Source organism: Copadichromis virginalis, linkage group LG16 (genome assembly GCF_057382275.1).
Source record: "Copadichromis virginalis isolate Kocher_CV1m ecotype Utaka linkage group LG16, C_Virginalis_male_GT1.1, whole genome shotgun sequence".
Lineage (NCBI taxonomy): Eukaryota > Metazoa > Chordata > Actinopteri > Cichliformes > Cichlidae > Copadichromis > Copadichromis virginalis.
Genome location: NC_140633.1, coordinates 24,948,515 through 24,970,554, shown reverse-complemented (window position 1 = coordinate 24,970,554; position 22,040 = coordinate 24,948,515). Strand labels below are relative to the sequence as shown.

Below are 22,040 nucleotides of genomic sequence, written 5' to 3'. Positions count from 1 at the left end.
ATTAACATGCACATGCATTTTCAGGTGGATTCCTTTATGGGAAATGGAAGGAGCAAGACATTTTCTGTCTCCGAGAGGTCCTCTGCATGTGATTCCTATAATGGGAAAAGCCCAGTTTTTAAAATTCTATGCATAATTGTGTGTAGTGACACTAGTTACAGTGACCAGGACAGAAGCTGTCAGCAACCCCTTTTTTCTGCAGAAAACAAATTGCACTCTTTGTTGCTCTTTTCAGTCACCAAGTTAAATACCTTTCAGGCTACATTTTCCAGCTGAAACACTCTGCTAATTACTTTGCAACACAATGCCCCTGTGAATAACAGCCGTCCTCCTCCAGCGAGCGTGTTTGACGAGAGAAGATCTTCATGAATTCAAAGTGGCACAATGTGTCACCTTTTGTCCTTTTTTTCTTTTTTCTTTTTGTAGAGCACTTTACCTGCGTGGTGAAGATGTTGTACAACCTGCAGTTCACTCAGGCTCTGGCTGCACTGTCAACAAAGTTCAGCTCAGAGGAAAGGCAGGCCTGGAGCACATCTGGAGCACTCAAGAAGGTAAAAATGAAATCGCATTAGTGTCGTCGTACTTTTCTGTTCCCCCCTCTCCTTCGCACAGAGTGGTGGCTGCAGAGGGAGACAGAACTACTTGAGTTTGTGACCTTTCTGCTAGTGATGCAGTACACTGCCCATTTCTTATTTTGTATTGATATTTATTCTATGGCATTGTGTTTATTTTTGGCCTTTTACTTGAATTTCTTTATTTGCTTTGGTTTTTTTCCCCCTTTCTCCTTTGCCTCTCGTGCAGTTTGCCTCCTCCTCTCTAGTCGGTGAATCAGCAGTCATTATGTCAGACTTTAGGCCACAAATAGATGGTCGTACCATATAGATAATGACGAGCACTAATGACTTCACAAACCTTAAAGTGCTGCTGAAACTGTTGTCACTGTTTTGTGGTTTTCCGAGGCTTAACACTATCATTGGGTCCAAATGACATCTCCTACTTGTTGAACGACTAGAATCTTGATTGTTTGCGAGCACCAGCTTCCAGCACTGTAAATCATTGCGCGTGAGTCGCTGTTCAGCTGTTTTAGGCCCTGCAGTTTCAATTATGTGCATTCCACAATCGACAGTATCAATCTTCATTATCTGGAAAAGCAGTGTTGCTGGAGAGTGCTGCATTAATTGGCAATCTGTCTTCAGTCTATTACCATTGTGTTAGTGAGTGGCTGGTTTGAATGTCAAAAGACGAATAGCCGAAACCCTCCTCTTTGGGGTGTTGTCATCCATAATGGAAGTATGGATTTGTATCTTCCCCCTACACAGTCACGAGCAGTGGAGCGAGGGCATTCACGGGCTTCCATTTTTAAATCTACAACAAGAACAGCATCTACGCTATTGTAATTAAATTGAATTTATTTTTTATTTTTTTAAAAGATGCAGAAATATCACAGCCTTAAGGAAGGAAATCGGTAGACTTGAAATTCCTCCACTATAAATCTATGACAAAGGACAGCAGACGAGATAAGGTGGCTGTTTTATATTCCGCCACCTTCAGCTTGATAAATGCTCGCAGCTTTTGCTCTGTATAACATACGAGCCAAACCGGTTGAATTTTTATCAGAACACACATTCAGTAATGTCTCTACTGCTTATCAGATGTTATATTAAAGAATTATTCTGTGTTAGCCATTATATTCTATAGTGCAGCACATTGTATGCACAACAGAAGGACTGTGGAGAATTTGCTAGAATTATATAGAGGGATTTTGTTTTTTTTATATTGAGAAATATGCTGGTTTAATAGTAGCCATTTCTAATTTAAAACAGTTTTTTAAATGTCCAACACGGTGGTCTGGTAGCAAACCAGAGAGCATGGTCTGTCTCTGTGTTAGATTGGACACATGCTCAGGATGTACTATGCCTCTCGTCCCATCATAGCTGGGATAGCCTCCAATCCCAGCATAACCCTGAATTGGATAAGCAGAACAGATGGATGGAGGGGTTTTGGTTTGTTTTGTTTTTTCTTTTAACGTATTTGAGCTCTTCACTTTCTTAGAAATGATCACACAAGTTTCCAATACAGTCATTAAACAGTCTTTAACCTGACAGCCTCTCTGTGATGTCCAGATTTGCCTCTGTGACTATAGTTCTTGTGTAAATCTAATTGAGCATTTCCAGTCATCAGAGTGAGTTTGATTCAAGCTACCAACTCTTCCTTGGTTCACATAAGAAAGGACAACTTCCCAGCCTGATTTACTCACTGTGTGGAAAACAGTTTAGGCCAGCTCCTGGAGACTCTTAAAGATCCAACACTTTTTTTTCCTTGAATTCATCAAACGTTTTCAGATGTTTTGTACTGAATGGTACAATAGATATTAACATCTAATAGGTTCTTATAGGTTTAAGTTTGTGGAGACAAGACACCGGCGAACACGGAGAGAGACATAATAATATCAAAACAGCAGGAAGATTTGTGTTAATGTTCACCAGTAGATGAAAGCTTATATCTGTTGATCCTCCAAGAAGTTTATGTGTCCGATTAAACGGAGAGTTTTGGCCTTTTTAATGTTTGTCTGCATTTTTATTTTCTTCCACAGAGCGCTGCAAATTCTGATAAGTCTTTTGAAGCACTGCTCAGTCATGTTATCAGTGAGCTCTCGAAGGACAAGAGTGTCTACAAGGTGAACTCTGAAGAAGCAACAATGGTGAGGCACTAAAATGACTGCTTAGAGCATGACTGCCTTCAGGATTACACTCTTTCTCCTCTCTGCCTCTTTCGTTTTCCCTTTAACAATAAATTGCCCATTACCGTGGGAGACTGTGTTTAATATCTTTACTGATCTCTCTAGGGGAGATATACATCACTGTATTATCAGCGAGCTGTAGGCTGATTATTGATCAGGTGTTACTGCTGTTTCCCTCTCCAGCTGAGCTCCAGTGTGTGGTCCCCGCAGTCTATCGAGTTCAGCCTGCAGCAGTTCTGCCTGCCCTTCCTGCGCCTCTCCTGCCTTTTGCAGCATCACCTGTATGGAGACAACCTAACCGGCTGCTTGGTATGATTCATCATAAATGTCATCCTAAATGTTAAAACTGCCTTTTCAGACTAACTGACTGCAAAGCGGTTTGGCTTCTTACAGGAGGAAGAGGAGTTTGCATCCTTGGCTGTATGTTTAGGGCTTTTACCCTCCGCCCCTCAGCCTGCCAACACCGTGCAAAGTGCCTCGTGTCTGGAGTGGCCAGTCAACACCTTTGACTTGGTGACGCAGTGGGGCGCTGAGGTCAAAGGGCTCTCTCAGATACATGCTGCCGAGTCACTGGTATGTTTATGAACTTCTCATTTTTAACAGCGTGCAGTCGAGCAAAGCAAGTAAAGGTTTCTTAAAATGACAATCAAAAAATACTCACATGTTCTATAAGAAATACTTGGATTTTAATTTAACTTAATGTGCCAGATCTGATTCCTGTATTTAAAGTTTAGTTTTAGCCTTTGTTGTACCTCTCACATGTGGCTGACCACGTGTCTTGTGGCCTCCTCCTTTGGGTCAAAGTGTAATAAGGAGATAAAATCAGTTCATTGCTGGGTGTCTGTCTTCTCCTCCTCAGACCTTGCTGGTCCACGATCCTCAGTGGGCAGCGCCCCGTCTCCTGCAGCTGCCTGACAACTACAATATCATCTTCCAGTACTATCACAGAAAGGCCTGCTCTGCCTGCAAAAAGGTGCCAAAAGACCCCGCGCTCTGCCTTGTTTGCGGCGCTTTCGTCTGTCTCAAAGGCGTGTGCTGCAAGCAGCAGGGCATCTGTGAATGCGTTTTGGTGAGTTTTCCCACTATAGTTCCATTTTTATCATCTTCAAAGCATTCTCTGTGAGGCTCAGCATGCAGAATTGACATAGCTGCTTGTTGAAGTCGTCAGCTTTTAGCAAACCTTTTTTCCCCCCCCACACTTGTCACTTTGTAGCACTCCCAACATTGTGGCGCTGCGACAGGCATCTTTCTACTGATAAATGCTTCAGTCATCATCATCATCCGTGGACATCGTTTCTGTCTGTGGGGCTCTGTTTACCTTGATGCACACGGAGAGGAAGATCGGGATTTACGGTAAGACGCGTAACACCCAGTCACACTTTTTTGTTAATAGATAGCATAGAGTCTTTAGAGCAACTCTTTAAGTACACTTATAACACTTGGTGTGATTCTAGTATGAATTTAAATGTAGTTCCCCCCCTTTTTTTTTCCTCACTCCTGTTTTCCCCCCTCTGGGATGTTTCCAGTCGTGGCAAGCCTCTCTACTTATGTGAGGAGCGGTATCGAGTGTTGGAGCAACAGTGGGTTTCACACACCTTTGATCACATCAACAAGCGTTGGGGGCCTCATTATAATGGACTCTAAGATCTTCCAAAGTCCACTGAAAAACCACATCCCATGATGGAGAAGATTTTTTTTTAGTTTTGTTTTTTTTTTAGGGATTTTTTTTCCTTCTGGCTTATGTGTCTGCCTTGATCAAAATATTTGGAAACTCTTGCTGTGATAAACACAAACATCCAGCGAGGGCTATTTCTGCTACAGCCTTGGTTTATGTGAAGTTTGGTGTACAGTCATGCCTAAAGATTTAACACGTGTGTGTGTTCAAGTGATTTATTGTGTGGTTTTTCTACAGGGAAAAACAGAATTTGGTGAGATTAAAGTAAAAAAGTAAAAAAAGAAAAAAAGGGGGGGGGGATATAAAAAAAAGCACAAATTTGCCCACAAACCGAATTGGTTTGGGTCAGGCTTTTAAAGTCGCTCCAGTTTATTTGGTTTAAAAAAACAAAACAAAAATCAATTTCCGATTGTCCCTGCAAAGTTTGATTACTTTACCACCATTTCTGATGTAAACGCATATCCCTATTATTTATCAAAATGTGCTCTGCTGTGCTGGCATGAGTTTCAAGCTCCTGGTAAGTATAGCGATGTTACTGCAGTGTGCACTCATTGTCTGCTGACATGTGATAGGAGGCAGGACAAGTCCACCCATCAACACACTAGAGTTTATTTTGCTAACAAGCAAAGACTCTTTCTTTTATGGGTCTAGTTGCAATCCATCCTCAGGAATTTTTTTTGTTCTTTTTTGTTTTTGCTGAAATACGTTTTAGATATTTAAATAAATGCTGCTGCTCATTGTTCAAGTAATTAATTTTAACTTTGAAGAATTTGTTTTTGTTTTTTTCCTAAGGTTGTGTTTTGGGTTTACCGTAGATGGCTGGGAATGTTGACTCAAACTCAGTTTAATGGTTGAGGAGGTGTGCGGTCACCAAGTTACACCCACTACACTTTTCATAGCGTTGGCCTTTTCACACTGTTTAACTCAAAACTCCACCTTTAAGACACTCAGCTGTCTTAAGCCTCATCATCACCACCCCCATATAAACATATAAGTCTAAACATTGAGGGAAGGCAAAGAGATCTCACTGCACATCTGGTGTCCTGAGCGTCATGCAAGAGCAAAAATGCTACATGAGTTCTGTCAGTGTTCTCTCGAGGTATGAAACTCTGTGGGAGTTGTGTTGCTTCTGTGAGGAGACTGCAGTACTTGTCACTCGTCTGTCTGTGCCATCAGAAAAAGGCTTTCCCTTTACGCTTCTGATTGCCAGGTCATAAACTGCAGTACAGAACATTTATTATTATTATTATTATTATTATTATTATTATTATTAACAACTATCTGTTATACATCATGCATCATGTAGTTGTGGTTTATAGTTGCATTCCAACATTGCAAGACTATCAGACTTGAGTATCTGTTGTACACTGTGCATGACATCCTTTAAGCCACCATTATTTAAGTGTCTTAGCGATTATCATCTTTTTTTTTTTTTTTCCTGGAAGAGAAGTTTCATCCAGCCGTGCCTGCAAGATTAAGGGGGCCTATTATGCTTATTTCCAGCTCCATGATTTTAAATGAGACTTCATTAGAGAAACTTTGCTTCTTCACAGTTCACAAGAACATAAAAAGCCCCTTATTTATTATCATTTCTTCTTCTTCTTCTTTAAAATGTCTCTTCAAACCTCTGTCAACCTAAAAGCTCACTTTCTTCTGATTGGCTGCCCTTTGCCTGGCGTCCCAAAAACCAAAACCTAGTGCTTGCAAGCTCCGCCTCCTCATCTCACGTTCAAAACTGCAGTTCGGCACAGGAGTTGGGGAAAACTGTTGTGAACTGAGCAGCTTAAAGGAATTAGTTGTTATCAGCATCCAGCACATCAATGACCCAGTTTATTTGTAAATGACAGAAAAAGAGAAAAGGCATAATAGGACCCCCTTTTTTTAATGCTTACTTTCAGTGATGAGCACACAGCTGATATCCCTGATGTTTGGTTTTGAAATGCTGGGTCACATTGTGCTGCATCGCAGAATCTCTAAGGAACAAGTCGACACTTGAAAAACTTCCTCTTGAATTCATGCATGCTGCTTTTTGTGTTTTTTCCTGTCTCTCTTATTTTTGTTGTACCCACTTCGTTAATGACCGCAACCAAATAGCCAACGATGGGTGTAAATTGTAACTGAAAGCTTTTGTGTGTTTTCCTGTATGAATGGGGAGAGAATACAGTACATTACTGTAGGTGCTGACTCAAACTTTCTGAGTTTGACCAGAAAGTGTGACTTGGGACATTTAATGCAAAATGTAACATATGTGAATAAAATATAAACACAGTGATTTTGTGTCTTTTTTCATTTTTTATGATCATTTTGAACATGACAGTAATTTCTCTGTACTGGATCTCAATCCAATTTATCTCCTTTGGGATGTGGTGGGACAGGAGATTAATATTTTTCTTTCATTTATCTAATCTTGGCTTACTTCAGTCTCTTTTCACTATTGTGACTTGTAGAGGTAATGCAAATGTTATGACACGTACACCTCTGAGCCTGAACAGCAAATTCTGGAGATACTCATTCAGACTTTACTGTATTATTCCTGCTGTGAGAGGATGCTGCCATCCTTCTCTGGGGGTAGACTGGTCTGCAACAATGTTTAGCTAACATTCCCACAGGAAGATTACATTGAAAAGAAATGATATTATTTACTGTGCTGAGTGAAGAAGTGGTGACTAGTCATTGTTCAACTCATAATGAAAACTGCAGGTCTCTGGGCCATTGGTGCTCAAATCCGAGGAGGTAGAGACGGACAGATCTGGTCAGGTTTTCAACAAAGACGAGAATAGAGGTGCTGCAAAAAAAAGTTGAATATATTTTAAAATCCAGTACTCAACCATTATCATTATAAAAAAGAAAAACTACAACACAATTGCAAACAAGTAGCCGTCTGTGCTGGTTTCTCCTTGCACTGCTCCATCTAGTCTCTGGCCCAGTGCTCTGAAAAAGGTTTCACTGCCATGTGACTGAGCAGGATAATTGGTGTGAGGCCCTCTGGGTAAAGACCAATGGTCACACAAAGGCTTTGGTTGCTACTAATTAGGCCAAAAAGAAGTAAGAAAAAAAAAAAAGTAATCTGCACAGGCTGGGAGTTTTTATGAAGGACACAGCTGAGACCGTGTCACCAGTGTCAGGCTGGGAGATGCTGCTGTTACAGGCCGTCCTCCGGGGGGCATCACTCGACATCGCCTTCTTTTCCCCCCACGCAGGTAAGTAAAACGCTGCTCTCCACAGCATGAATAGACTATTCAAGGTTACATCAGGTGATACTGGTCAGCCAGTTAACCGTTTCCGGTCTGCAGGACAACATGCTCAGGTGTCCATACTGTTAATAATTAAAGTCTTTGCTGAATAAACAGGGAAATTACTTCGCATATGTTGCTATGGACGGTAAGATGGGTCTAAAGAGTTGATTCAGACAGTGTGCTTTAGGCCTTTATTAAAGTCACACGGAGATGGAGATTCAGCTGTGCAGTGATGCTCTGTCTTAAACAGGTTCCTGTTTTGCAGATGACAGAGATGGAAATACTGAGGCGACAATGTTGAGGTAGGTACGAGACTCCTCATCTGTAGCGCTAAAAAAAAAAAAAATGTACAGCCCTAAATCTTAAACCTAAATATCTTTAATCACTGTGTCAGTTTGGTTTTTACTTTACTCTGTGAAATACTGTAAACCAGCAATCATTCAGGGAAGAAACCGGAAGTTACATGAAAAAAAGTTAAATAGGCTACATTATGATAGTTATGCAAAAATCCCAATATATACAACACTTTTTGTGTTTTACACTTACTTTAGCTTAAAATGCTCCTTTTTCTTTTCTTTTCTCTTTGTCTCTGTTCATTACCACAGTGGGTTTAAAGCAGAACAATAAAGATGTGAAATGTACACTTCCATCTTTAGTACAGAAGCTTCATCACACTCTGAATTTCCTTCTTTTATAGGCTTTGCCAGACCTATACCACCTTCAGTTTTGTCTTTACTTGGTGAAAGACATGGTCAGGTGACTGACTCTGATGTTTAAGAGTATTCTCTTTATTGGCATTAAGAAGCATTGGGCTTCAGCAGGAAGTATAACTCCATGCATTTAAGAAGATGTCCTGCTTCTGGTCAATAAACAGCAGTGACCCAGTTCCGTTGGCAGTCAAACAGGCCCATGTTGTCACACCACCTCTGTGTTTTCAAGGGGTCTGTTTTGCCTCAGAACTGCTGTTGATTTGGTTAGATGCTGTGAAGTGGTTTTCCAAGTAAAAGATTCTGTAATCACCCTCTTTACTGCATTGTTGATTTGGCCACTTCGGAAGCTTCCTGTCTCTCTGATAGGTCAGTTTGGTATTTTTCTGCCTTATGGTAGCCTTCTTTAGCCTTCTTTACTTGGTCTGATGCCTCTTTGTGCCTCTATGTTATGAATTCTCATTCTCAACAGCTGCCGAACTTAAACAACTGGAATCAACTCCAGACTTTATATGCCAATAATGTGGAAACAGACCACACATGACTCAAAGCTGCATGTAAACTGTGTAAAAAATGAACAGACCTTATAAAAAAAGGTTTTAAACCTGTTTCTTAAACCCCTTGAGTTAAAGTTTAAAGTGTACAATTAAATCACTTGCTGATTACATCAGGTGTTGGTGTCCATACACGACACTGTGTGAAACACTTAAAGACCTGACTTCAGGTAACACATTATTAGAGTAACACTAAAGAAAAAAGCACTGGGTCACCTACACATTACATTAACAGGAGCTGCCTGGCCATGGAAACCCCGGCCATGAAGCTCCCAGCACACAGTTTTGGTGCTGATGTTAATGCCAAATGAGGTACAGAGCTATGGACTTATCAGAGCATCGGCAGCTTTTACATGCTATCCGCCTCACTCGACTCCAGTCTGTAAACTTTACGTGGTTTGCTTGTCATGCCTAAATGTTTTCCACTTTACAGTAATACCGCTTACAATAGATCAATTGATTATCCTGAAGGGAAGAAAATTTCACAAACTGCCTGATGACTGACCAAAACAAATGTAAGACCAAAAAATTGCTTCCCTTGCGTTCAAACAGTAGCACAGCCATACTCACATCCATCACAGTGGCACAGCTGTGGTGTTTGTGATGATATGGCTGAGGTTAATTTATAATTAATTATAAATAATAAATTATAATTCATTTAAGACTGATTACTTAGATGGTGATGGTGCCTTTTTGTTATTACAGTTGATGCTTTGTGTATCCAAAGATGTCAATCAGGGATCATTAATCATGCAGGTGCACCGCTAAGATTAAAGATGTTAATGTTTAAAATAAATGCATTTGTGTCTGCTTGTGTGAGGCTTTGGCCTTCCAGGGTGAGAACAAGGGTGAAATGCTTCAGGCCTGACTCATAGCTAGTGGAGGTTTACCGTAAAGCCTCTTCATATCCCCTTAAAAGGGATTATTGGTTTTTTCCCCTCTCCATAGACTTACCAAAGGGGTTTACCCAGCGGACTTCCCATAAGGCTCTGCCACAGAGGGTGGAATTGTGCGAGTTTGATGGAAGCAGAAAATTAGATTACTGCCTTTCACTCTGTACTGTTTCTGGTGACAAAGATGTGCTGCAGCCGGTCACGTCATGTGCAGCTGTTACCGCCTCAGACCTACACTTAGCATTATGTAGATGCACAGAAAATGTGCCCGATGAGCAAAGGCAGAGCAGGGTAGTTTTTCCAAATATAATCACCGTGTTACTATGCACATATTCCTGTTTTGTAACTGAAAATACCATGTACCACTGTGTATCAGACACAGCATCCCTTTTTTAGCTGTGCTGACAAGAATGGTAAACAAAGGGTAATCTGAGCACTGCAATCGAAGAGCAGCGGTGTCCTGTTCTTAAGCGCTATTTCACTGTATCTCCTGCCCATTTAAAGAAATTCTCGTTGCCTTCTTGCAGTAAAAAAGAGCTCGAACAAGTCTTTATTGATCAGATTTGGTTCTCATTTATGTATTTACATTGTTTATTTATTAAGTAGGCACCGAGCGGTTTAACACAGTTCCAGTACAGAGCATAAAACTGATGCTGAGCTGAAAAGAGACATTTTATAGCTGATGCTATTTTTAACCTTAGTTGGCTTCCACAAATACATTGTATAATTTAAATGCTTTAATGGTCACTATTATGCCGATAATCACTTAGCAAACATGTCAAGTGGAATGCAAGAAAAAAAAAATCAATAAATTGATCTTGTTCTCTTTCAGCATCTGTTTTTTTTTTCTTCTCTTAGATGCTATAAAACTTTGCTCAGTCTATTTTGTGATCCCTCGTCATAGATTGTACCTGTCTACAAATTATAGTCAGAAAAGTTTTATTCAAGAAATATAATACCAGTAATTGTGTAGGAGATTAAATGAAGGCATGGTTGTTTGGAGCGGCTGTTTCAGCTCCAAGTACACGCGTGGAGAGAACCTTTTGTGTCTAAAAATGTTTTTAATTTGCACAAAAAACTGAAGAAACATGCTCTCTATGTTTTTAATTAGTTTGTTAAAAAATTACAGTCATATTGTGTTTTTCCCCCCCTTATTTGCTACTGCTGTAGTGATTAATCAAAATGTGACAAATGCCCATATTTGGGAAAACGTTCAAAATGAGGAACGGTATAAAAATGTTAGAAACTTCTACGTAGTTGGTGCAAGTGTCGGCTTGTGTTGGGGCACTTTCCAGCTCCTGGAATATGTAGCATTGTGGTTTTTCAGGTGAAACTGATTATTATTAGTATAAAGTACTGATCCAGGCACATTTTAAATGCTTAAACTTAGACTAAAAAGCTGAAATACTTACATATTTGTAGTCTTATATACTTATAGCCTGGGAGGGTTCTTTTGTCTCTGGAGGCTCTGGATATCTTTGTCATATTGCTTTAAGGTTTATAAGGCTGTAGAGCATCAGAAGCTGTCTGAACGAGTGAAGCAGCAGCAGCTCGGTGTGTAAAGGACATTATGAGCTGAGTGAAGATAGGCAGAAACCATGTGACTTAGAAACTGTCACGGACTTCCTGGTTACTGGGCTGCAACAGGGGATGCTTCATATCAGCCACCATTATGAGTGGCTACATCTGCCACCTGAATATTTAACAGCACTGTGCATCAGGTTGCAGATTACTAGTGAATTATTAATCCCTATAGATTGGCATGAACTAGCCTGGAGTGTTTTGTGGTGAGGCAGTGGCAAGCACGTTCACAGTAGCAGGTATGTCTCACTTACAGCTTTATCATCTGCACTTTATTAATTTTAAATGAGTTATGAATAGATTTAAGCGAGTGAGCTAACATGTGGTATGTTTTTGATGGATTCTTTTCAAAAGGTAGGTTTTGGGGAGGGTTTGTTGCTCAAATTGGGTGAGATCAAAGTTCTTGTGCTTCTTGTAAAGTTCTAAAAATCTAATATTTACACATTAATCACTAAATTAATTGTACATTTAACAATAATCTGCATACAGGCTAGTTGGAGGAAAACGTTGCAGATATCTCAGAGAAAAGCTACTGTAGAGAAATATGAGCTGTCTGTTATAGAAAAAAATAGGTGTGGTGGCAACAAGTGGCAGGTGATGTTACAGTACTTACAGAACTTGCAGTAGACATCCTTAAAGAAAAAATATATTATTAAATCTCTATTATTAAAACTGAATGACTGTAATTAGTCTTTACTGCTACTTATGTAAATTCCAACAGTGTGTGCTCCACTTATGTGGGCAAACTAACTTTCTATGTGATGAGATAAAAACATTACAGCTCATGGGGGGAAAACTCTCCACTTTGATGGTTTTGCAAAGAGATGTTGATTGATGGGTAAGACAACATATTTGTTTATAAATAGTAATATATAAGTGATCTGGTATATTTGTATTTAAATGTGTGATGTGAAAAAACTCATAATTACAGCAGGCACTTTGGCTTTTTCTGCGATCACATGCAGCTCCTTGAAGGACACTCTGAAGGGTGTCACTCTGTGCTGCATGTCTGTGCGTCTCTGCAGAATCGTGGTATATCCATCTAATATCAGTTAGCATGCCATTGCTCACGGTGCATGCACAACATTTCATAAATCTGTCCTCATGTGTGAGTTGCTGCGCCCCTGAGGGTTAAACATCATTCACTGTTTTTCCCATCAGTATGCGAACTTCCCCAGCCTTTCTCAGGGTCATACAACCTCCGTGATGCATAACACATTTATGACAAAAGGAGCATTCGTGGGATTGCACACAAACATCCCTCTCCATCACGCTTATCTGGATTATGTGTCGTTTTGTAAAAATAAGATTCATGCATCCCGACGTGGCTGTATCACTTGCTGATCCATCATGTTATTTGTTCTCAGCTGTTTTGACACTTAATCCTTTGCATCATTGGCCATATATGTTGTATTTTGCCACAGAAGCATCACATGTTGACTACAAGGATGATTTACATTGGTGTTTTCCATTCCCGTTGGTCATTAGTGCTGAAGACGTGCAAACGCTTTATAGTTTTATACAACAGTTTATTTGGAGGTGTGGCAATGCTTCAGTGTTCACTCAGGACAGCGCTTCTCAAGATAATCTCTGACCAATCCGATTGATCTTTAGAAGATTGCACTTCTTAGTGTGCAGTGACAAGGTCCCTGTGGAGAGGGCTAATTCAGTAGCTGTGGGAAATGCCACTTGTTGCCTGTCCTCCCATGGAGGCCATTCCTGTTGCTACTGGTGTTGTTATATTATGATCGCCAGAGAGTCTTTGGTTGTAATTCTTCTCAGCCCAGATGAGTCAGGAGAAAATAACACTTGCCATGTAAGTAGAGTGTTGTCCTCTCCATCCATATCTGTGGACTTATTTTGCTTTGATTTGTCCAGGTCGATGCAGTCATTGGTTTTAGCTGAACAAAAATGCCTCAGGGAATAAATGTACTCTGTGTGCTTTACCTGCACAGTTTATAGGTTTTAATTACTTGCTGCTCTGTCACGGTAAGGTTCAACTGTTATTCACAACAAGCATCCTTTCTGCAAGACGAAGTAGTGAAGGTTTTAAGGGAATTAACATTTCCATTTGTTTCTGTAAACTTTGCAAATTATTCAAGATTTATTTTTTTAAATCTTGGTATGACTGTTTTTATTGTCCAGGAGATCACTATATGGACTGTACCCCTACAAGTCCAGCATGCTTGGACTGGAGACTCTGGGCGATCCATCAGGTGACTGGGATATAGTGGAAACCATTGGCAAAGGAACTTATGGAAAAGTCTACAGAGTGACCAACAAAAAAGATGGGAGTCAGGCAGCAGTGAAAGTGCTGGACCCGATTAATGTAAGTCTGATTAAAGTGTGTTTACTGCTGGACCCGGCTTCTTGTTGACTGTTTTCAATCTCACAGAACTGGTTAGGGTTTAGATGCAGTATCTGTTCAGGCTATTTTTGCAGAATAGTAATGATGTGTATGTATGATGTCAGAAAGTTTGAGGTGTATGAGTTTATGCTGATGCTGTTTGGCAGCGAAGTAATGGCGATCTTAAGGTGTTTTGTTGTGGGAGTAGATCTAGCTCTGGATGAGCACCCATTAGCTCAGTGGTTCCCAGCTTATTTGGTTTATAGCACCCTGAAATGACACTATTTGATTTAACCAAGACAGCAGGCAGAAAGAACAAATGAATGTTTGCAAATGCAGAAGAAATCTGTTGAACAACTCCTCACCTGACTGCCATGACCTTTGTAATTATGCGATTATGAGAGGAATATGCTTTGTAGATTTGAGCTTTTGCTGTTTGCCCTTCCTGGTGCTACCCCCAAGCGATTTGTGTTTACTCTTGGTCTTGAACCAGGGATCATTTGCATGTTAGGTGAATGTGTAAACCACTACCTACACATGCAGTTAAGACCATGGAAAATTCAAATACCTGAATTTCACTAAACTTGGTGCACAGACTTCTTGGATATGAAGATAACATATAAACTGCACAGCAGTTATTCGTCAGATAATTGCATTTCAATAAGAGAGAGATCATTTGGAAAAATAAATTATTTATTCAAAGACAGAATTTGAATAAAAGCTATTTGGTGATCAGACTCAGATGAACCATTCCAGCAGAGCGGACACCCATCAGTGATAGAAACTGAAGATGAAGATGACAGGTTAGATGGGGCTCCGAGAGACTGGGGTAAAAAAATAATTATAGTTGAGGTCTAACCGACCACCTGTTTAGATACCCACATGTTGCTCAAAGGAACCACACGTGACTTTAAGTCTTAATACAAGTAAAGCATCTGAGTTATAGAAGAATGTATCCCCATGGAGTTGTCACAAAAGGGAGAATTGGAGACAAATCCTTTTTCTTTTTGAAATGTCACTGTCAGCCTCCTAGATTCACTTGCATGGCAGTGGACCGTGCTGTTAATTGAATCTGAGGGCTTTGACCCACATGTTGGGAACCACTGATTTAGATTAGGGCATGCTAATGTAACGTGTAAATACAGCCAGTTCTGCCAGGTGTTATCTCATAGCTAAACAAAAGCATAACTAAACCTGCCTAAAACTCCTAAGAGGTTTAATTACTCTGCAAATCCATTTTTAAACACTTTATTTAGTTGAACCTGCACCTTTTTTATTGTTTGTTACCTTCTATGGCCTTTTTTGGCTCTTTGTACATCACTCACAAGCCTATCCTGTAGAAGTAAAACTTAGCTTAAAGATGTAATTTAACTGCTGGCTTTATGCACATTAAACCTCCAGGTTTTCCCGATGAATGATATGATATCTGACATTGCATGTATGGCTCACTGTAACCTTTTATTATATAGTGTTGGTGAGGAGGTTTCTACCTTGCAGGACCTCATAATACTGCGACAGAAAACTAAAACCACTGTGTTTTTCTTTGTAACCAACTTGTCTCAGCATTCGAGCCATTCAAACAGAGTAAGTTGCCGGTACTTTTCCCCCTCTCCATCTTGATGCAGTCGTACTTGCACTTGCTCCTGTGATATATATCAATGTCTCCCCTTTTCATTTATTTCCTGTCGTGCTAAATTTAACGTGCTCTTACCAGAAACTGTAGCTCCTGCATCGCCTGTATCCTCTCTGTATAACCGTCCATTTGTTTGCGTGATAAGGATACTGTAGACTCTGAATTGGCAGCATATTGTGGGAGTGTGACTCGGTCTGAGGCGAGCCTGTGATTGTGTCAGTGGAACAATCCCCATCCTGGCAGCGCTATCCACCATGATGCGCCCCTGATGGCCATGAAGATGAAGCTGCCTCCTCTCCCATCCCTCTCCCTGATTAGACTGCTGACACTATCACTCAGACATCCAGGAAGAGAAATTCTGCCTCTCTGACTGTTGATCTTCCCTCCCACTGAGATTTACTTTGATAGAAAAGTGCTTCCAGAAATAGTTCAGCACAGCGGCCCATCCCTTCCTTATTTACTGAGTTTATAACCCCAATTTTAGGTTTCTTATTATAGTAGCCTAGTTCACTAAAAATGAAACGCAGCCTGAAATATTGAAGCACAAATACACCTTTTATAACACATCACAGTGTTGGTTTATCTCTTTCCTTGCTGTACTTAAACACTGCTTGTTTGCTGATGCTGTTTAAAGGATGTGGATGAGGAGATTGAGGCAGAATACAACATACTGAGGTCCCTGCCCAACCATCCTAACGTGGTGAAGTTTTATGGCATGTTTCATAAGTCCGACAAATTAACTGGCGGACAGCTCTGGCTGATACTGGAGGTGAGCACTTTATTATGTATATTTGTATAACACGTGTTACACTTTTCATACTTTATGAAGGGCTTATTGTCAGTTCTCATTAATGCAACTGTGGTTGGGAAAATTATTGCGACCATGTTCTATAAACTGGCAATCTGAAGAAACTGAAGACAGGGACCAGGTCTGCCACAGCACACAGTTAGTTGCTGTCTTCAAAGTGACGTTGGTGTTTCAAGACAGCCATTAAAACAGTCACTCTTTCAGTCTGTTATCAGTATGTGATCTCATTGGCCCTGACAGGCTAAGATTAAATGTAATGTGTTGGCACTTATTTAGAAACTGGCTGACTGCAGTCTTTCTGAGTCAGACTGCGATTGTTAGGAAATAGGTTGCCTCCCGTCGAGCAACTTGTGCAATCGCTTTGTGATCAACAGCTAGTCTCCTTGCAGTCTGTTGCTTATAGCAAACAAATTCAGTGCAATCACCAAATTTTTCATAGTTGCAAGGAGGTTGCTGTCTAGTTTTTACTCTAGTGTGATTGAGCCATAAGAGTTAGATCCTTATGTTTGTAGGTTAAATATGAATCTACACCATAGCCAGTTAGCTTAGCATAACAAAAGAAACAGCTAGCCTGGCTCTGTCTGAAGCTGTCTAAATCTGGCTCTCAGCCCCTTTAAAACTCGGTAAAGATGATATTCTGTCACTATCATTTAAATCCCTGCAAACAACAGTGTAGAAAGAAACAACACATTTTGGTTTTATTACCAGGTTTATACCACTTGGAAGCTTTTGCTAATGCTTTATGTCTGCTTTGGCTCAGTGGGAAATGGGCCATTTGTGTGTCAGGTGTACTCTTCAGTTCGGCCATAATAATGGTGGATAAAGCTGTCATTTACCTCAAAGACCACCCATGTCTCTGACAGTCAACAAAACGGCAGAAAGGAAGAAGCGTGCTAGTCAATAATAGCATTACAAGTTTCAGAAACAAAGAAATTGAGAGAAAAACACGTTATTAGGCCTGAGGGATACACAGTGTGAGGTTGGTGGGAAATGCCAGGGTTATTCCAAGCTTCAAATTAACCATGCGTGTATGCACAGTTAGTGCAATGATTGTGATACCAAACAATCTGTTACCTGGAGTGTCTTTTTCCTGTATTTTGTCACAATTTCATAATCAAATGGCTCAAGTAAATAAAACCCCTATTTAAAAAATGAAGTTTAAAACTCTTAAATCCTTTTTCACATAGACCGGTGACAAATTAAAGGAAAAACATTAATCCACTGTGGCTCACAGTCTGAGAAACCTGGGAATTAGTTATGCCAGCAGAGACATTTTGCTGGGATAGCTTTTGCCTTTAGTCAGAAGGTCAGTGCAAATCAATATAAAGTGTTCTGAGTTATCAGCTTTACAGCTTTTCAGGATCAGGATCACAGTGACTGGTTTGATTAGAAGTCACCAGTTCTTAACCTGTTTGAATGCTCTGAGACGTTTTGGAGTGATGTGTTAGGTTAGCTGATTCACAGACATGAAGAATCTTTGCATATTGAAGCTGCTCTCTGACCAAGTACTGACCAAACACAATAACACCATACTGAGACACTTTATGTTGGTTTACCCTTTAATTTGTCGCTCTTCTGTATATAAGAAAGCATTGATCTGGGTCTCAGTTAGCCAGGAAACACCACCTACACGAATATCAATGCTATTGTGCTGCTCTGCTTTCTCTAACTTGTGTGTGTGGGCTAGCTCTTTCCATGAATCATAATCTGGAGTGGTGAGTGATGGACGAGTCACTGGAGTTTCTCTGTCTCCCTCCCAGCTGTGCAACGGCGGCTCTGTCACAGAACTCATCAAAGGCCTGCTGATGCGTGGCCAGCGTCTGCAGGAGCCTGTTATCGCATACATCTTATGCAGTGCCCTCTTGGTAAGATGGCCCTCTGCAAAGCTGCAAATGCAGGGGGAGGAGGTGGGACACCAACATGCAGAGAGCTGGCTGAGGATTTATTTTCAGCTGGGGAAGTGTGACAAGCAGTTATGAATGTCTCTCCTTACGAACAGCTGTGGGAGTTCTTTTATGTAGTTTGTACAGCTCAACTTTTAATGCATCATATGCAGATTTATTTATTTTTTTACGCAAATGACTAATTGTGTGTCGTGATTCATGCTCAGCAGCACCTTGCATTATCTGTCCTCTAATTTAAAAGGGTCTCCAGCATTTGCACAACAACCGGATTATCCATCGTGACGTCAAAGGCAACAACATCCTCCTGACAACTGAGGGAGGAGTCAAACTGGTTGACTTTGGTAATGATCTTTGAAAGAGGCAATTTAGCCGCTCCAATCTTTTCTCTGAAGTGCGCTGTTATAGATAAATGACTCTTTTTTTGTGAGTGATCTTTTGGAAGTGTCAGCAACATTGTTTGTGAAGGCAAACACAAGCGCAGGATAAATCATTTAACCCACACTTTAGTCCCATGCTCACCATAACGTCTTTTAATTCATGGACCGTAGCCTTAGCCCGAAGCTATTATTGCTCATTTAAATTGCATTATTTGATCCTTTGCATATTAAAAGAAAGCTGCTATGGCAAATGACTTTGAGTCACCCCCAGGCATGTTTATGTCCCCTGTGTCATGGAGATGAAGTGGACTCACGCTGATAAAAATCTGTCCTACATAATTTGAAATGATTATAGCCCATTATTATTGCTGCTTGGCAGGTTGCCACACTAAATTATATGCCAGGATTTATTGATTAGTTCAAACATTTACTGTCTGCTGTAATTTATCCCAAGAAATATTCACGCTAATGAAGTAAGATCGAATTTTGCGATTCTTTTTCCATTTCCATTTTTTTTGGTAGGTGTTTCAGCTCAACTGACGAGCGCACGACTGCGGAGGAACACGTCAGTCGGGACACCGTTTTGGATGGCTCCTGAGGTCAGAGTCTAAGGGCTGCACACGCATGTTCATGTCTGGTAATGCAGCAGTAAAACATGCACACGTGTTTTAGTGGCTAATGGATTCTTTTTATATACATGTACAGTGTGATGTAGCTGTTAAACAGAGCGCCTCAGTTATTTCCGTGTGACTCTCCCTCCCATGTGTCATTGTGTATTCCTCTCCACGGGTGCAGCTCTTGAGGTCGCCTCAAGGTTAATAGCTGGGAGTCTGTGGCCCCTCGGCTTACTCTTTTGGCAGAAATGAGGTGCGGTGATTGAGCTGGTAGGGAGGGACCTCGGGGGCAATTAGAATAAACTCAGCTGTAAAATGTAGTGCCAGTTATAATTATTGACTGTGGCAAAGAGAAGCTCGTACCCGGAGCTACTGCACTGACCTGCCTTTCAGTGCTTGTTTTTAAATGGGCTGTGAATGAGCTTGGCTGACTGTTTTTGGCATTAAGAGGATTTTTTCAGGTTCACAATGCTTTTTTTTTTTTTTTTTTTTTTAAAGTAATTTTCTTTGAATCATTAATCTGAATTTAATACCCTAAAAATCAAACAAAATTAATCTCACCCCTCTTTCTAGAAAAACGGACTTTCCACTCGGTGACTGTCTAAAATGGACCCTGTGAATTGTTTCCAGGTCATAGCCTGTGAACAGCAGTACGACTACTCCTATGATGCCCGCTGCGATGTGTGGTCTCTCGGCATCACAGCCATCGAGCTGGCAGACGGAGATCCCCCTCTGGCTGAGATGCATCCAGTAAAAGCCCTTTTCAAGATCCCACGGTGAGTCCAGTAGAGGGCGCTCCTGCCACACAGCTGGAGGCAGCTGCCACAGGGACATAAAAAAAACCCCTTTCCTTACTGTCAGGAGGAAAATTCTGAACTGAAATTTATGATCAAATGGATAAAAGGTAAAAATCACTGCGGCTTCTCTGACAACTGATTTTGTGCTGAATTTAGAAAATAAAAAGCTGAATCGGTAGGCTCTGCTTCACTCTCCCAGTTGCCGCTGCATTTTCGTCTTTGCTATCTGAAAGGACGCATCTGCTGAATAATCAGTGTTTAAAATCTCCATCATCAGAAACGTAGAAGTGTTTGGCCTTAAAATTAATGCAGTGATTGAATCTGTAAAAATATTCACTGCTGGAAACCGTGTGTGTCTGATGATCATCTGAGAGCTTAGTGGCTACACGCAGTTGACCTTTTGTTATCAGTACAATCGCGCAATTATCTCTCAGTTAGGTAGAGATATGCCCCTTCTGATTGCAATTTGCATTGGTGATTAGCTCCATTCACATTGAGATGAGGCTGTCACCTCCTCCCAGTCACAATATTATCTCCTCCCTGCCAAGACTCGGGAGCAGGCCTTGTGTAGCAGGAATTATGGGAGCTAACGCAGCATTTCATCAGCACCAAATTTTAACCAGAATGTAAAATAATTATACGAGAAATTACAGCTGATGGCAGAGCGCATGGGTGAAGATTTTGTCAGGCTTTGACTCTGTAACACATTTGTAACTCTTTTTCTCGCTTTGGGATCGAGTTTGGAGGATTCATCATTCATGTCTTTATGTTTTGCACGGAAATAAATGCAATTATTTATTGAAATGTGCAAAAAATAAGTAAGGCAAAAACAGAGTTTGTACAATTCCAAGTTTGATTGTCAACACTTGGTATGATTGCATTTTCTTAGAGCAGTCTTCAGGAATAGTTTTCCAGGCTTCTTGAATGATATTCAAAGCTCTTCTTTGGATGTCAGCTGCCTTTTGCTTCAATAATGTTGAGGTTTGGGCTCTGAGGAGGCCAATCCATGACTGATAGTGTCCCACTGTGTGCTTTTCTATTAATGTTTGCTTCTACTGCACTGGCAGTGTGTTTGGGATCATTGTCAGGCTGAAAAATAAATCCGTTGCAAATCATAAACCAGTCTCCGTGATGTTTTACAGACGGCTGTAGACACTCACTGTTGTACCTCTCACCTATACATACATATATATACATATAGATGAGAATTTGAGACAGAAATGTCAAATTCTTCCCTATTTTTTAAAGACACGACTTTCAGATGCTGTTCATCTGCTGTAGATGTTTTTTAGGCCTGCCATTTCGTCTTTTATCCCTCAGTTTCCTAATATTTGTAAGGACACACTGCACAACATGCTGTTATACATTTTAGGATAATGTCTCTTTGGGAATCACCTCGATAGTGCAAAAACTTTATTTTGGGCCTGTCAAACTGTGCCATCTTTGGCATATTTTGTCAATTCAGCTAAAGACATGGAAACAAAATATGTGTTTTTGTGACAGGCTGCTGGTAAAGGGCCTAAAGATGCACTTTAAAATGTTATGTGTAGATGCGACACTGGTTCATCCCTTGAGTTAAGCGCCTTTCAGATGCATGTATGATTCAGAGGTCAGTGTTAAGTAGCTTAGCAAAAAAAATCCCAAAAGTCCTCTAAAAAATGATGAGGTACCACAACTGAACTGGACTGAAAATGAATATAAAAGCACCCAGTGTCCAAAGAAACGTTTTAAAGACCTTCACAAAGCCGGGACTGTTAGTCAAGACCACACAAATTAAAAGAAAGTCTGGCTTCTTGGAGGCAAAATATAAAGAAACAAGTTGCAGTCATACTTCCCTATTAATCACCAGCCATAATATTAGACATTTCCATTTCACCAGACAGTTTTCAATCATTCCTTGAGGTTTCTTTGACCTTTCGCCCTTTATGAATAACTCTGATGATGATAGAATTGGAAACAAATACTTCAGTGACATTTCGTCATCTTTTTTCCAATCAAAATGTGTATTTTAGCTTTTTAGTGTAAAACGGGACCTTAAAGGTTTAGAAGTTGTTATAAATCACCATGAATGTGTCAAACCATGAAATGATTCTGTTAACATGTCATTTATCTTAAATATGTTTTCCCCCATTGCTGCAGCGGCGCAGGCAAAATCATGAGAAAAACCTTTTATG

General features: G+C 40.4%; 2 protein-coding genes across 3 annotated transcripts in view; both read left to right on the top strand.

The window, feature by feature from the left end:
- The window catches only part of ubr3 (ubiquitin protein ligase E3 component n-recognin 3), a 38,988-nt gene extending 32,301 nt beyond the window's left edge, over window positions 1-6,687 (top strand). For both annotated transcript variants that reach the window (XM_085434014.1, XM_085434013.1), the window contains 7 exons: window positions 427-551; window positions 2,594-2,701; window positions 2,924-3,049; window positions 3,134-3,313; window positions 3,600-3,809; window positions 3,954-4,093; window positions 4,267-6,687. In XM_085434014.1, the coding sequence (XP_085290140.1) occupies window positions 427-551; window positions 2,594-2,701; window positions 2,924-3,049; window positions 3,134-3,313; window positions 3,600-3,809; window positions 3,954-4,093; window positions 4,267-4,384 (1,007 nt within the window). In that variant the 3' untranslated portion in view covers window positions 4,385-6,687. The remainder of the gene's footprint in view (window positions 1-426; window positions 552-2,593; window positions 2,702-2,923; window positions 3,050-3,133; window positions 3,314-3,599; window positions 3,810-3,953; window positions 4,094-4,266) is intronic.
- A 6,836-nt stretch (window positions 6,688-13,523) lies between these two features.
- The window catches only part of myo3b (myosin IIIB), a gene marked incomplete at its 5' end in the record, with an annotated part of 65,874 nt that continues 57,357 nt past the window's right edge, over window positions 13,524-22,040 (top strand). Inside the window, 6 exons of the mRNA XM_085435095.1 lie at window positions 13,524-13,715; window positions 16,001-16,135; window positions 17,935-18,039; window positions 18,320-18,419; window positions 18,978-19,054; window positions 19,700-19,845. Of these exons, the coding sequence (XP_085291221.1) occupies window positions 13,524-13,715; window positions 16,001-16,135; window positions 17,935-18,039; window positions 18,320-18,419; window positions 18,978-19,054; window positions 19,700-19,845 (755 nt within the window). The remainder of the gene's footprint in view (window positions 13,716-16,000; window positions 16,136-17,934; window positions 18,040-18,319; window positions 18,420-18,977; window positions 19,055-19,699; window positions 19,846-22,040) is intronic.